Below are 16798 nucleotides of genomic sequence, written 5' to 3' on the forward strand. Positions count from 1 at the left end.
TTATTCGAAGTACAAATTATATAATGATCGATCGAAAAGAACACAAACAACATTTTTTTGGTTTACTTCATTGAAACTAATCAAGGGACCTTTTCGCTAGGTGGTTTATGGCAATTACTAGGGGCCAGTTATATCTATTATTGGTTTTCACCATTGAAAACAAACTTTGGAATTTTAGACAGGTAGTCTGTCATTGACAAGAAAAAAACTGACAGAAATCTGTCGTTGGAATTGTAAATTTGGAATATAAATCAGTGAACCGATTCTTTTCACCTTTGAACATAAAAGAATAAGTTCTTCATGAAAATTAATGTCTGTCTGAAAAAAAAAAAAATTTTAGCGAAAAATAAATGCAATTAAACTTTTGTCGAAAAGCCAATTGATCAGTAACTACTTCGCTGACGATAGTACTCTCAGCTTTTCATATTCGTTTTTAGCTTTCGGTAAGTGGGTGATCCATCATCGCACTACATTTTATAAAATCTCAAAACAACTGTCGTTAAAACATAATTTCCCACCTTTGCCACTATTCATGAGTGGCATTTACATCAAGTAGACTTAAAACCTCGAAATTCTCCAGGTGATGTCAAAAATGCCGCTAGATTTTAACGTCTAAGGTTTTTTTTAATTAGTGCTTATTTCGTGAATGGTAATATTTAGCTCATGTCTGATTTGACAGATAAGTTTTATCCTTCCGCTGAACGAATATGGTTTTGTATACGCTTGAACAATGCTGGGAACAACGTTTAGAGAAGATGCCGATTTTGACAACAAAATTCATATTTTCAGATTAGCTCATTTTGATCTTGGCGGGTATGTAGACAAGCAAAATTGTCGTAATTGGAGCACAGAAAACCCGCACGCCCAGCCGATACACTCAATACGAGTCAGTGTTTGGTCCCGATTATGGTCCAGAGGCATAATAGGGCAATTTTTCTTCGAAAATGTGAAAGGCGTAGGCGCTACAGTCAATGGTCATGTTGAATAAATTTTTGTTCACAAAAATTGAAGAGGACGATATTGGCAACATCAAGGAAGCTGCATTTGATGTTTTTATAGCATCCCCTGCATTTCTTAAAGGACCAAGCTATTATAAATGTAGTTGGTATAGAATTTGTGCCCAACTTTCTCAACCGTGGGGGAAAAAACTCAGCCGTTCAAAAAAGTTATGACAGATTAACAACGAGTTGAGTATTTCGACAGCGAAAATGAAATCAAAACAAATCTATTGAATATTTTTCCGATAAAACTATAATTTACGCAGATTTTTATATTGAGATTGCTTTTAACCAGAAGATTCCAAGAACTTGAAATCTAGATCGGCTTAATCGGCTGCATCTATTAAATAAGTCACATCAATGAAATCCGGATCGGAAAAGATGGAATGGCGTAAGTTCACGTTCATCAAGTCATCATCCAATTCAAACTCATTTGCTCATCGTCTTTATCCTCATCATCAAGCGATAAAATTGACGAATATGAAGCCCCAAATATAATAAGTCGCCTAGCAAACATACTTTATCTAGCAGCTGAAAGAGTGGTGCCTAGAGGCCAAGCGCGGTATCTCGCAATCAATTTATTCCATTTGCCAGACGTAAATCATGAAGTTCAAGAAAAGTTAAGGAACTCGGGTGTGTCCAGTTCTGGATCAAGCCTAGATGATAACCGCGAATACGGTGCTAAGACCTGAGTGATAGAAGCGAAATGGATTGAATAATCTTAGAAATATGAAGAGTATACGAAGAATGATGAGGATATCCTTAATTTGAAGACGAAGAAGAGGAATATTTTTAAGGGAGCACTGAGGAACAGGTTAAAATTGACCTCGAAGATGTAAAGAAGAAAAAGAAAGATGATGCAAATTCCGATGGCTGCTCTTAGATGATTCTGAAAATAACAACCACTACTTCAAGGATGGAGCTACACCACCAGCAGTAAGTTTATTTAAAATCCAAAACAAATGTTTGCATTGATTTACTCGTTTAAAGGTTGTTTCGCAATATCCAAGACATCAGAATCATCAACAAACAACCAGTCTGATTTCACTAGAAGGACACCACTTCATATCTACGACTGCCAGCACATAGGAGTTTCATTATGAGGAAGAGAGAGGAGTGCGTGCAACACGTGAAGTGGTTGTACAAAGAGTTGAATTCCCAGGCTGGGGTGATGAATTGAATTATCCTTTGATGCATTCCAAGTTATCTTAGCTCTTTCGGATCTTAAAAGAACCATTTAAGTCGTACCCACAGACGTAGTTGTAGCAGTAATTTCACTTATACCAGTTCAAAATCAGATTCAAGGTCTGAATCGGCGCTACAATAGCTGCTTAACATCACAAACAATATATCAATTTTCCAAGAATATTTTATTTTACAACAACAGTGACACAGAGTTGCCGGCAACACCCCAAACCGATCAACTGTGTTCGTCCAAATCATATTGCTGCTGTTAATGCTTTGTTGCAGCTTAACTTCGGGCTTAGAAGAAAGTAAGTTTCCTATAACGATTTTCTAGTTGTTAATTTCGTATGTTTTCTTTTGTTAATAGTGAATGCCTGGTGTGGCTTCAATAAAGCATGCATATCGATTTGGAATCGATCCATTCAAAATGTCTCCTTTTTGCTGGCAAGGATGAGTATATGAATAAAAAAATTCTTAGTAGTTAAAAGACCTTATCAATATTATTGTATCCTTTTTTGTGATAACGAATTATTGAAATCATTAAACATGTAGACTTTTTATTTGTTAATCATAATTATTTGTTTTTAAAATAAATTGGAATTAATAAAAATATGTTTTTAAATTCTAATCGGCACCCAACCTTATAATACATTATTAGGCTTATCAAGGCTATCTTAATTCATAAAATTGCTTTTTTTCAAAAAAAGAAAATAATGTGTGATGTTTTTTCAAACCGTCAATATCTTTCATATCTTTCCTCAATATTCCGTTTAAATTTGTGTCGTACTTTTTATTACGAATTTGTAGTCTTAGGTTAAAACATCACGTCCCTGTATTAAATTAAAAATATACAAAAATAATGTTGAAAATCGAAGTTCGTATTCGAAATCAGCATCAAAAATTAACTCTTAAACGAACTATTTAAAACCATAAAAGTAATATAATCAAGATTTTCAAAACTTAAGGTAGAGTCAAATGAAGACTTATGAGTCTCTCGCCATCATGAACCTTCTGGTTAGCGAACGCACAATGAAATGGATTAGATTTTAATTGTACCATTCCCAGAAGAAGGCTCGTAAGTCGATCCATAGATTGAAAAATTGTGGCTTATTAAGTCGTTTGCAATATGCACAACGAACTCATGGAATTCTTACCAAAACTGCAGGGAATTCTAGAATAGTACACACAAAAATGATGAAATTATTTTTGTATTTCCATTCGGAAGACTTACCTATGATTTTGGACAAGGCTTTATTATCTCAGCAGGTTGCTTCAGAATCGACATTCGGTTCAGCTTCCTCATAAACATCATCTGTGTCAGCTTGCTAAGTATACCTGTAGGGAGACATTTGTTGCTACAAGTTTGGAATTACATCTAGAAGCGAGTTGACCACGATATGAATGTTTCGATTCGTACTTACACAATTGATCTCCGCGCCCTGTTGCGTCGTTAATTTGAACGGCTTGTATTATATTTCTTGGCAGATGATAAATAGATCGAGTTGGCAGTTTCTGTTACTGTTGTTAAATCATTCTAACACCAACACTGAGTCGCTGGAGGAGAGCGTTACCAACTTCCACTTGCATCCTTGACTTGGTGCATTTGACTATTGGTAGAGATGGTGACACCTCCACCGTCAACGCCTGCGGCAAACAACGTTATAGAAACTAAGCCTGAGTTTTCATTGTTCAGAAACAATAATAAGCTTATTCCTTTTTGTTCACTCAAATAAACATGCATGTGCTGTGTAAAGCGCACGGATTTCAAGAGAAAGTAAATAACTTTATCACAAAGGATTCAATCTAAATCTTCTTAAAAATGTCCTTGAAGATATCTTCCTGAAAAAATCTTTAATTACCTTTGAGCCGCTAAGAATTTCCATTTCAAAATATTAAAACACGGATATCAGTTCGGTTTTTAATTATTAAATGCTCTTGCAACATGGGTAATTACATAACTTAAAAATAACACCTTCTATATCTTTCTCTTTATTCGGCAAATAATACTTGTGTACATCCTTATCAATTGGCATTGGCCTAAATATTAAATTTTTTCTAACTAAATAAAATACAATATTTTTGTATATATTTTATGTACAATTGTTTTTTTTTTCTTAATTTTTTTTTAAATATTAATAAATTAAAGTTCTTCTTAAAAAAGGACCAAATAAAATAAAATTGTGTTTTTTTTGTAAATTCTTAGTGGTATTATTATGACTACGTACGAGAAATCATGACATTAATCAAAGGCCCTGAGTTTTCCAGAATATGTTGGGCATCATTAAGACAAATTTTTGTAAAATCATAACCATTCACTTCTAAGAGTTTATCGTTTGCGTGCAAAAGTTGAGCTGCAGATGTATTCGGCTGAGTACCACGTACAAATATTCCCTTAAATAAAAAGAAATAAAATGCTATATGAAATATTTAGTGTGTGAAACAAAATTCTTCTATGGATAAGGTTAGCCAGTTTCTGTATCAAAATATTTTTGATAATTTCTTTTTTTAAATTGGCAACTCTATAGTTTAAAAAAATGAAATTAAGATTAGTTTTTTATTTTTCTCTGAACTTAATTAATTGAAAATATGTTTACCTGGTTTGATTTCTCAACTATTTCAAATCCAATTTCATGGTCCCTTTTGATAGCAACTTGTTTCTGAAATAAAATGCGATTTGTTTATTTCAAAAAAAGAGTCTAAAAAATTAAAAACTTACAACAGTTGGGTTTTTATGAAGTCCAAATAGCCATGTTGTTGTGGAAGCTGATCTTAATGGTGGTCTTAACTCCGAGCCAATATTATTAGATATACTTGGAGCCTGATCACTATCTGTTTCATCATAACTGCCATTGCCGCCGCCAGCACCTGTATCGTTCCAATTTAGTTGTTGATTCATTGTTGAGTGCGACGTTCGATGTACATTTTCCACTTCTTCAGAGTAGCCGTTATGACCAACAGGTTGCTGTAGCGATAATGAGCTATTTCGTTTTGGCCCATCATGGCAATCAAGTGAATAGGTGCGACTCAAACTATTATTATTATTGTGATGGTCTACTATGTCGAAATCATTATCATTGGTGTAACAATTTTGATTTGTAGAATAATTCGTTTGATTATCATTCAATATGTTGTAATTCGCTCCACCATTAATGCCGTCTTCAGTTTGACATCGACTCTGTTCGTTGTGTTCTTCATTTATTTCCATGTTAAGATTATTCCTTTCGTCAACGCCATTGCTATGATGCTGAATTTTACTATGAAACGTATCATAATTCAATAGATCCTCTCTTGATTTTTTCGTATGCGCCCTAGCAATGTGATAAGGTGGTGGTTTACTTCCTTGTATATCATACAAATTATTTTGCGAATGCTGTGAACTTTGTTGACTGTACGAGGAAGTTTTTGACGGAGACAAGCTCATTTGTGGCACCGCTGCTGCAGGTATATCATTCATGAGAGTTTCGCGGGATTGTTGATGTTCATCGTACAACAATGGTGAGTGGTCTGGATAAGCTTGCTGTTGTTGTTGTTCAAGATATATTTGTTGTGATTGTGGATGAAAGTGTTGGTAATGCTGCTGTTGTAGTTGGACTTGGTTATTAAATGCTATTGGTGTCATTCGTTCTCCACCTACCCCTCCACTAATGCTTTCCAACCCAGTTACATCAATTAATGATTTTTGTAATGATTGCACATCATTTGATAAATTATCAATTTCGGAATCAAGACTTCGATTGCGGTCTATAAGATGATAGCTAATAGAATTTGGTATTTGCTGCAGGAACACAGAGCTCCCACTGGGATTTAATAAAATTCGAGCTTCTTTCACTCCACCACCAGTACCCGAAACTGTTTTTGTTGGTGGTAAGCTTTCAGAGAGATGTGTCTTGTCATTAATTTGGTCATGGGATGATGGTTTTGGTACAAGCATAGTATCCAAATAGTGCGGTTGTTTATTTTGCTGATGTAGCTGTTGTGTTTGATAATTATTCCTTACGAGCTTCGCCATCAGTCTTAATTCCTTGGGATATGGTGTGGGAGAGCGCATCAAGCGTGTTGCCAAATTTTCCGAACCTTTTACTTCGTCGGCAAAATATATTCTTCTCAAGGGGCTAGTATCTGTATCACCTTCAGCTGGAAATTGAGTTCTATCATCAGCAAAACATATCCGAGCCATTGGACGGGTGTCACGTGGTGTAGTTTCTTGTTGATCGGAAAAGTACATTTTTTGCATCTGCGAATTTACCGTCGCTCTTCTATTAAATGACATTTGATCATGATGTAGCAAAGAATTAGTAGAGTCGTCATCACTGCATTCAATAGAATGGGTAACATTTTGTGGCCCCGTTACTGCAGCCCGCTGCGGCAACATAAAGCACGTAAGATGACTTTTGGTATTGGAATTCAAATATTGCAATGGAACTAAAGGCTGTGATTGATTATCACTTATCCAAAGTGCTGTTAATTTAGTCAAACTCAAAACCGACACGGGCAGATGATCTATATAGTTGTCAACCAGATTTAGAACCTGTAAGTTCTCCAAGTGTCCGATATTTTGTGGAAGTTCTACAATCTTATTCATTCTCACACTCAGCACCACCAAATTGTTGCAACTACATATCTCGATTGGTAAACTGCGCAAAATATTTTGATCGGCACAAAAAAAACGTAATTTTCTCAACATGCCAATAGTTCTTGGTAGTCGCAAGATCAGATTATGATTTATAACCAATTCTTCAAGGTTTTCCAAATGACAAATACTATCAGGTAGTTCTCGCAATTGATTTGCTTCACATTGGAGAGTTACAAGACTTTTTAACATTCCAATACTAAATGGCAATGATTCTATGTCATTTATTGATATGGAGAGCACTTCTAGATTTCGCCAATGACTTATTTCATTAGGCAATGTCGATAATAAATTATTGTTGGCTTCAAAATGTTTCAATTCACGTAAATTAGAAACATTTGGGGAAATGCGGCGAATGCGATTCACATCAATCCATAGCTCACGAAGTTGTGTAAGTTGACATATCACTTCTGGCTGTTCAAAATAATAAATTTTAAAATAGATGATAACAATAAGTCACAATACTAAAAAAAAAACGTTAAACACTACTAAATGTTTGTAAAAACAAAATTAAAGAGATTTTTTTTCAACGAAATTCCAGTTTCTTACCAATTCTGTAAATTCATTAGCTCCGATATCAATGCGATTCAAATTACTCAATCGTGACATAGTCTTTGGCAGTGTGATTAAATTGTTTGATCGCAACTCAAGTATCCTCAAATTTATCAGGCGACCAAAATTTGCTGGCAAAAATTCAAGATTTGTTTCATTAAGCAAAAGTTCTTGCAGTGCAATCAACCCAGTAATGGCATCGGGTAGTTTTTGTAAATTATTTAAACTTAAATCAAGTCGAGTTAGATTTTTACATGAAGTTATATTCTCTGGAATGGTAGAAAGGCCTAGAAAGAAAATTACAGCAAACAATATTTTTCGTTCCAATCAAACAAATCCAAAAATAAACTTACTATTCCTCGCTAAATTGAGACTATGCAAGTGTCGTAATGATCCTATGGCACTAGGTAATGAATCTAGTTCATTATCGTTGACAAATAAAATGCGCATTCCTTGGCAATAAAATAATTGTGGTGAAAGAGCAGTTATCTGGTTAAAATAAAATAAGGTAAATCAAATAATCAATAAATTCTTAAAAAATCATATTTAAAAAAAATATATGTTAGATTTTATGTCGAACACATTAGATTTAAAACCATGTGATAACTTGGAAAGTTTCCTGAACAAAAGAGACCTGTATCATCGGTTTGAAGTTAAATCAAAATATTTATAAATGGAACTCGACTTCGTTTGCAGCAGTAGATTCGTTCGGCTCTTCGTTCAATATTGGCTCTGAGCCCTGCCACGTCGTTAGCTTCATGACATTAACCAATGACTTTAATTGCACGACCGAGGCGGCCAACAGACTTTTTCATTTTTTGAGATAGCATGCTCATCAAACTTACTCTTCAATAAATCAATTGTAAGGTAGATTTTGGTAGCTACGGCCACAAAAAGTCGTTAATCATGGCGTGCTAACGCTGACCATTCACAGTAACGTTAACGTTTTTATAAATTAAACCAATAAGGCACCGCACCAAACCGTGATGATTTGTGGATGATGTAGTGTTGTGGAATTTCACCCAACCAATAATGCATATTTTACCCATTGGGCAAAAAAGATCTTTGTTACTAAAAAAACAAGCTGTGAAAGTTATGGTCACCAAATTCGAGTTTCAGTAGAAAATGTGTATAATTTACAGACAGCTCTCGTTCTTAAACTTTACCATAATACAAATGTTGAGTTTACAGAATAAATTAGTAAAAGTATGCGTTCACAAATCAAATTCAAAGCTGTCAAGTCCGTATTCAAAGACTTGATATAAGTGCCAATGCTGCTAATTATTAAATTTTAGTGGTAGGAGAATCAATTAAAACTCTTTTTAACCAATATTCTGCAAAATATTTATGATTATTTTGTCGAAAAATTTTGTACACATAAATTTATTTATTTTGTTCTTACAAATTTTACTGATCTAATTAAAACTTACCCTGTTTGAAGACAAATAAAGTTCCTCCAGTGTTCTTTCATGTTGTAATACATCAGGCGGTACATCAGTCAATGTACAATTACTATGATCGAGAACAGTTACGACTTCTTCATTTTTAAAACGCCTACATGGAAAACATTTCCAAAAAGGCATTTTGACAAGTTTCGCTTAATTTGTAGCTTGTTTTAAGTTTCTATTTTAACACTTTACCCACAACATTGTAGTGAGCTTATGTTTACAAAATTTAAAACTTTCATACATTACACAAACGAAGAATTTATGATTAATTTATTGTAACAATGACTAAATCTTTACGATAGTTATTTTTGAAACTACATTAACACAAATCAAAAAAATTATTACATATAATAATATAAATAAATGTTGATTGTACTGTAAAATTCTCTTTGGTTATGTGTGCACACCGTTTATTTATATATAGTTTTATGTATATATTTTTTAAAATTTAAAAATATCAGTCTTACGGAAAGAAATGAGACAGCAATTATCTCTTTAAATCTGAAAGTAAAAAGTTTTACATTAATTTATATCAAATTATTTACAAATTGGTTGCTGTTTTTTTTTTTTCAATTTATAAGAACACCATTAAATTTAATAAAACATCCTCGAAGACAACATTGAAGAGTTATGGCTATCAAATTGGAACAACAACAAGAAGAACTCGTAGAAAAACCTTCAAGAATATGTACCAGTACAAAAACTCTATTAGACTACGTTGAAAGCCATATTAAGGTAATTGACGTGAAAATTATAAACAAACTGAAAATAAGTGATCATAAAACATCAGTTTATAAATTTCAGGTGCGTAAGATTTGTAAAAAAAGATTGTAAATCAGAAAAAGTGATATATGATAAAAAATGAGCGATTTGAAAAGAGGAATGCTTGAAGTTGAAAATTTGTATGTGGTTCCAAAACATTCAAAGGAAATGGCTTCCTTACGATTTAAGGAAACATAAATAGAAAAAAATGAGAAGTCACAGAGTTTGCGTTAGCTAGAAATAATCAAGATTGTGGCAATATAAAGGAACTATAAATGCTTACAAAAAAAAGTTGAAATAACAGTGTAAAAATTCATTCAAGATAATTAAATAGTGCTTTAGTGTTGGGATAATCGCTAAGAAAAATCAATCATATTTAATTTTAGTAGAAGCAAAATAGGTGAAGATGAAATAATTGCCAATATAAAATTGAATTAGTGGAAATCTTAAAAACGATTAAATTAAAATTGTGGGGCCTGCTTTACTAAACAAAGTTTATTACTCCCTTGAAAGTGGTAAGTTCCCAAGCTTCTGGAAACCAATTGTTATAAACCCCGTGGAAAAATATCTAACTAAAAAAAATGCAAAGTCTTTGGGCCTATAAACAATAAACTTTAATATATACTCCTAAATATTATGACAATTAAGAAGCATTCTGGATTCAGACGAAAACAATTTTGTGTATCAGCACTAAGCTTCGTCATTACAGATTGGAAGTAGATGATATACAAAAAGAAGAAAGTGTCAACAGTATTTATCGACCTCAAAAGTACATTTGAATATCTTAACAAAACGTTAACTTTGATGGAATATGTTCGAGTGCATTACATTTAATTTTAGGACTGCAACAAGGTTAAATTTTGTTCTTACAGTATTCTCTGTAATTTCTATTAGTGATATAAAAGGTTTGTATTCTTAAGTGTAAGTTTAAACTATTTGCTGATAATGACTTAGTATTCTTATGAGCATTCAAGTATATAGTTTCATTATACAGCCTCATTTTCAGTATTGCCTAAAACTTCTATTATTGTTTACTGTAATAAAGTAATGATAAGAAAATTACAAATATTACAAAATAAGAAAATAAGAACAATTCTATGTTACAATCGCTATAAGTCTATAAGTTATATGTTAAATACCTTAAATTAGCTTTATGTAAATACAACAAGAAATTGAAATGAACAGTTTAATATTTATTTTTAAAGTAAAAGACAGCAAGTAGTAAATTGGGTCCGTATAATCTAAAAAACAATACAAATTAGCGATTACAACTTTTTGAAAATATTGGCAGAACACAAAAGATGTTATTTTATAAAAACAATACAAATCTTTGATTAGATTTGTTTAGAATTTTATAAACATAAATTTAAGCACTTTATTATTTATTTTTTAACAGAAAACTCTCAATGAATATTGTAAAAGAACTAACAAACAGTAAATTTGATCAGAAAAATATATGTATTCTATATTAATCTAAAGGATTAATAAATTAATACCGTTTCTCCTTATTGAATGTTCTTAAATTCAATAGAAATTCGGGGTATCAAACTTATTGGCCTCTACATCAAACTGTATTGCTCCTTGCTCATTATTTTCACTTGTCCACAACAAACTGAACACAATAATAACAAACCATACATTTTGGTACTTGAGTGGTTAATAGTTTACAAATTATTATAGACTTGTTTATTTTGCACGGGATATACAAATTGAAGCACTAAAGCACAGAAAATGGAGTAGGAAGTTGTTGATTTTACGGAAACATATATCAGCAATTCATAGAAAGCCATTCGGTCAAAGTTGCGAGATGCTGAAATAAGACTTTATACTAGTTCCACATTCTATACACCTCCATTCTTATTTATCATTTGTTGTAATTGGATATTAGTTCAGAAATTCACAAGGAAACTGATCGTAAACAAGGATGAAACAAAATCTATAGGATTCGTAACCCTTTTTAGATACAAAATAAAAAAAAATTGTATCATTTATTGAACATTACCTTTTCGCCTAACCATTATTATTCGAGTCTCACGGTTCGTAGCGCACATTCTTGAGTTTCGTAGAACAAAAATAAATAGAGAACGTTATTTTCAGAATAATAACATTTAACTATTTACCATACCTACTACTAGAAGATATTTTCTGCGTTTTTTATTAAGGTAGGTATAAGTTATTAATGTAAATGTAGAATAGCTTACAATAATTTTCACAATACAGTAGGTAATGCCAATTTTTACAAAAGTTGTGTGTATATTATAGATTGTAAGTATTTAATTTTAATAAACAGTCCTATTTCTATTTTCTTTTTTGTTTAACATAGAATCACTATTTCTTTTTCTTCTATTAGAAATTCCGAAAGCAGAACTGTTTATATCCGAATATTTCTTTTTCTTTTATGTTCATCCTACGTTGCAATGTAAATGCACTTTTAACATTTTGTTTATATGTGGAATAAAGAGCTTAAGTTCGAGTTCAAGTGGAGTTGAAATTTTTTGGCTGTTGCTGCAATAGGGTATTCTATTGAACTGTCACTTCTTTTATGAATCGGGCGATGACATTAAGGCAGTATTCACATGAGCGCGAACAACGACCGATGAATGAATTACAAAATGTGAGTTTATATACGATTGAAGACATATTTCCACACAAATTCTTAACAAAACGATAGCAATATAGTTTGTATTTGATGAATAATGCATACTTTTACTTTTCAATATCGTATATTAATAAATTTAAGAAAACAAATTTATTCGTCGCGAACAAAATTGTAGTTGGTATGAACTGTCAAACTTTATTCGCATTCCACATTATCCACACACGCAACGAATAAAATAATCGCGCGTACTTAACCTAAAAAAATCATTCTTATTTTGGTTCGGCGGTGAATGGTGTTCGGCTGTGGTCAAATTTAAACTTCATTCGCGACTCTCATGTGAAATATATTTCAAAATCGACGAATATTCGTTCATTCGTTGGTCGTGCTCATGTGAATAGTGCTTAAAGGGCCTTGCACATGAGAGCTAACAACGAATGGACGAACAAACGTGATTTTAAACATTTCAAAAGGTCAATTTCAAACAAAACACATTTAAAATATAAGAAATAAATTGTAAGGATGATAAAATTTGCATTTTGTTTTCAAACACAAGACAATTTTGTAGAAACAGTTTTATAGTAAGGAATTGCAATGTGTTTGCTACGAACTGTCAAACTCTTTTCGCGTTCCACAAACCATCCACACTGCAACGAATAAATTGTTCAAAATTATACCACTCTTGTTTCGTTTTCGTGTGAAAGATAATGGCTGTGGAAAATATGGAGGAAAGGGTAATTTAATTTGTCGCTATCTGCGAATAGAAATAAAGCCCATGTGAAAGAAAAGTCCAAATATGGGAAAATCCACAGATCGCAGTTCGTAGTTCGTAGCTTATGTGCAATGCTTAAGATACACAAATTTATTGGTTGGCTAAGGTTAAATCGGAATTCACACAAAGAATTTTTTTGAGAAAAAAAAACCTTAAATAGTGCATTTATTTTTCGCTAAAAACGTGTTTTTCTATTTTCCGGACGGTAATTCATTTTCCTGTATGTCCAAAAATGGAACGAATCGTTAAAATGATTTGTGTTTCAATATCACTCAATTCTAATGACAGATTTCTGTTAGTAAAAACTTGTCGATGGATTTCAATCAGGAAATTTTTTTCAATGACATACATTTTTAATGATAGCTATAAACGACCTGTCAAAAAATTCCAAGCTATAACTGGTACCTAAGTAAAACAATAAAATAACCTTTTAAAAAGAAGTGTAACCCCAAAAAGACTTAAATTTTAAATTAAAAAATAACATAGTTGAAATGTCAATTGTGAAGTGAAACAAAATGTATTCAATAAACGAACTTACGATAGACTCAAAAGTTTTCATCTGCAATTCTGAAGAAAATGTGTTTTTCTCTTAAAGCACCGTTTATATCCACCATTAAAAAAGTGCATTTTTAGCTAAATTTAATACGTTTGAAGAATTTTGGCGATGAAAATTAATTTTTACTGATTACGTTCCAATTTTATATTGTTCCAATGCTATCAATACAAAAAGTTTCTAAAGGGCAGGTTATAGCTATCACTAAAATCCATGTTTTACTTATGAGCGTTTATAGCAATAAGTAAATTTACGTCATTAAATTAAATGTCACTTTAGACAATTTTTTACTGTTGCTTCCTTCAATAAAATTTTGAATGATGTGATCGGAACAGTAAAAAGTTGGAACACCAACAGTAAAACGAAATGGAATTTGTTTGGATTTTGGCAGTCAGCTGTTCAGAAAAATGAAATTTCATCATTTAATTTTTTCATATGAAATTAAAATGGATTTATAAATTAAATAAATATTTACATGCATTATTTCTTTTTTGAAAACAAATATTTGAATATAGGATTCATCTTATTGCATCAACATTTTTCTAGAAATAAATCTGTAACATGTTCAAAAACAAACAATTTATTAAAGGATTTTACTGATAGCTATAAACTGCCCCTAAGAAATAATTACTATAGCAAAACTGAAGTGAGAAGCTTCTGGTTATTTAATACTCCCAATTTAATGAAGTAAACTTATTGATTTTTACTTCATCACTTTTATTGATGAACTTTAATAATAGCTATTACTGGCCTTTAAAGCTCAGAGCAGAGCTGTCAAAATCAATTAAAAATTCATGTTAGACTGATATACATTTACATATGCAGAAAAAGTGTAATTTTTGATTTATACTCAGAGCAGATACTGAAGACTTCAAGGACGCTCTGAGCAGAGTTAGATTAGACCCTCCCGATATATTTATAAAAGACACTGCAGAATTTTACTATCAATGGTTTAAGAATTTCCTACTTGTCTCTTTATACCACACGATACAAACAAAAGTCAGCTACGTTCGGCTTTTTACTATATTAGCTCGGCCATTCTTAAAGTAAATCATAGAAAGCGTTTCAAGCTCGTTTTGATTTAAAAAAGAAACAAAAACTGTATCAGTTGAAAAAATGACGCCAGAGTTTTTTTGACAGCTCAGTTCTCTGCTGTGAGCTTGAAAAGAAAAATGCCTATTGTGTCCTTGATTAGATGAGAAAACCAACAACAACAAAATAATGAGGTGAATTATTTTTGTTTTGACTGCCAAATATTTGTTCAGTTCTTTAATCCCACCATTTTTGTTATAATTTTTTTCGATGAAAACATTGGTAAGACATACTTTTGTTGTCATTATGTTGATAACTGTGTTTAAACAACATGTCAAACACTATTTCATTACAATTGATTGATTAATTTATGATAGTCACCATGACGTGGTCCCAGCTGAGGTATCGTGGAATAGAGAGAAATGGAAGAAACTGGTTGCACCCTATGCTCCGGGAGGAGCTAAAGTGCTGTCACTAGCAGACGGAAACGAAGAAGAAGAAGAAGTCACCATGAAATGTTATATATATATGTTATTAAACAAACCAATATATATATACCAAAAGAACACCAACATTTAATAAAAAGTTATAACGATTATAGCGACAAGTCACTTCCAAAGCAAATAAAACATAAATTTTGACATTTATTACAAAATAAAAACGTCAAAAAAAACTCTGAATCCATGCACATTTTATTCAAAAGATTATGTGATTCACATGAATGGTTACCTATTATCTTCCACAATTTTGAGGGAAAAGGCAAAATATAATTTCCTTAAATTACTTAAAAATGTTTTTGAGTCAGACAATGTTATTTAAGGTGTACTCATTGATGAGTATTCTGCTTCAGCTATACTTCAACAACTTTATGAAAAAAATCTATTATAAATAGTGGCCAATTATCCAATCACAAATTAAATTGAACACATTCCAACTAACTTCCCTATCATCACTTCATGAAAAATCATACAAAACTTGATTTCCCCCGAAATTTTTTTATTGAAAACAAAAATTATTTACTCGGCTTCACAAAAATAATTCAGCCGTTGCGAGCCTCTGGTGTAATGTAGCTGCAGAAATTAAAAAAACAGGTACTAACTGCTCAATAAAATGTTAATAAATAGAATTCCGTATGTAAACTTTTTTGTAATCCAGTTGAAGTTGCAAGGCAATGTGGCATTCCTCACGTGATAGCATGTGCTACCACGCCACAGGCAGGAACAAGAGGAAGTCGTGAGTAGTAAGGCCCATCTTGGAATTTCAGATCAAGGCGAGACATTACAGGAAGAATCCCAGGAGATAGGCTGGGAATTCAATTGTTTTTGACAGCTGACAGAACTCTCCACAAATATTTTTCCGCTGTGGTTTTCATTTTGCTCTGCGCTTGGAGACCGCCCAAAAAATTCTTTTTACTTCAGCTGCGTACTAGGCTTTAAGTTAAAACAATAGCCTTCAAGGCTCTATGTGTTACTAGCAAATTTTAGTAACTAAGTTGCCTTTTTGATTGAAAATGCAGCTTACGATAAAATGGCGGGAAGGGCTCGACATAAGAATGCTATATTCAAATGACGATACAGAAAGTTTATGTAGTGTTATAAATTTTACATATGTTTCGTGTTTTCAACTTTAAGAAATAAATTCATTTTCTAAAGTTTAAGTAACGACTTTTGTCATCGAAAATGAAATTAAATTCATAAAATATATATACAAAATATTATTAAATTTACTAAGCATTCACAACTTTTATGTTGATTAATTTTTTTTGATTTAAGACCATGTTAGTTAGAGCTTCTTTCGATAAGGATTGTTTTGTTTTTGAACGCGGCCATTAAACTTTCAAAGTAAAGCAATTTGATTGGTCTGAGGGCTATATGTGTGAATATTTACGATGTGCTCAATTTTACCCACATTTTCTCAACATTAGTCTAATATTAACACATGGTTTACTAGTTTTGTTCTTTGCAAGTAAAGAAAAATGTATCCCCTTTACAAGAGAAGATTGTGGAATCGAATTGAATACGAATCGGGATTTCAATCCGAGTCAGGTATACAAGCCGCTGAGTCCTGATTCAATTCATATTCACTTCTCCTTGTAAATAGGGAAGAGATTCAAACTGGAGAATTTAAGAGTATAGCAAAAAAGGAAGAGAACCAAAAAGACAAAGATTAGTTGAGAGCAGGTATATAAAAGTGCAAAATAATATAATATTAAGTTTAAATGTCAATAAAATAAAAATTTAAAACAATAAATAGGAACAAATAAAAACAAG

General features: G+C 32.0%; 1 protein-coding gene and 2 long non-coding RNA genes across 4 annotated transcripts; 2 read left to right on the forward strand and 1 right to left on the reverse strand.

Moving 5' to 3' along the window:
* Positions 1-4089: 4089 nt before the first annotated feature.
* LOC129953297 (protein lap1) lies at positions 4090-11936 on the reverse strand. The gene is made up of 8 exons (XM_056066352.1): positions 11701-11936; positions 11578-11627; positions 8796-9314; positions 7719-7854; positions 7363-7652; positions 4900-7227; positions 4778-4840; positions 4090-4574 (listed from the first exon to the last, which is right to left on the reverse strand). Exons 3-8 carry the CDS (start codon positions 8946-8948, stop codon positions 4401-4403), a joined length of 3144 nt encoding a protein of 1047 aa, XP_055922327.1. The 5' UTR covers positions 8949-9314; positions 11578-11627; positions 11701-11936; the 3' UTR covers positions 4090-4400.
* LOC129953298 (uncharacterized) lies at positions 11794-12059 on the forward strand. The gene is made up of 2 exons (XR_008782479.1): positions 11794-11840; positions 11926-12059. It is a non-coding gene; the product is annotated as an uncharacterized LOC129953298 (long non-coding RNA).
* A 2040-nt stretch (positions 12060-14099) lies between these two features.
* On the forward strand, positions 14100-15208 carry LOC129953309 (uncharacterized). Of its 2 annotated transcripts, none has more exons than XR_008782484.1 (2): positions 14100-14810; positions 14906-15208. It is a non-coding gene; the product is annotated as an uncharacterized LOC129953309 (long non-coding RNA). The 2 variants fall into 2 exon arrangements; XR_008782483.1 differs by having other exon boundaries at positions 14100-14722.
* Positions 15209-16798: the final 1590 nt, after the last annotated feature.

The sequence above is a fragment of the Eupeodes corollae genome, chromosome X (assembly GCF_945859685.1).
Source record: "Eupeodes corollae chromosome X, idEupCoro1.1, whole genome shotgun sequence".
NCBI lineage: Eukaryota > Metazoa > Arthropoda > Insecta > Diptera > Syrphidae > Eupeodes > Eupeodes corollae.

Bases quoted from the DNA above. Each gene is read 5' to 3' on its own strand.
- LOC129953297 (XM_056066352.1), bottom strand. From the start codon at position 8,948: ATGCCTTTTTGGAAATGTTTTCCATGTAGGCGTTTTAAAAATGAAGAA. The intron at 7,855-8,795 runs GTAAGTTTTAAT...TATTTTAACCAG, and splicing joins TTTATTTGTCTTCAAACAGG to ATAACTGCTCTTTCACCACA. The intron at 7,228-7,362 runs GTAAGAAACTGG...TATTTTGAACAG, and splicing joins CTAATGAATTTACAGAATTG to CCAGAAGTGATATGTCAACT.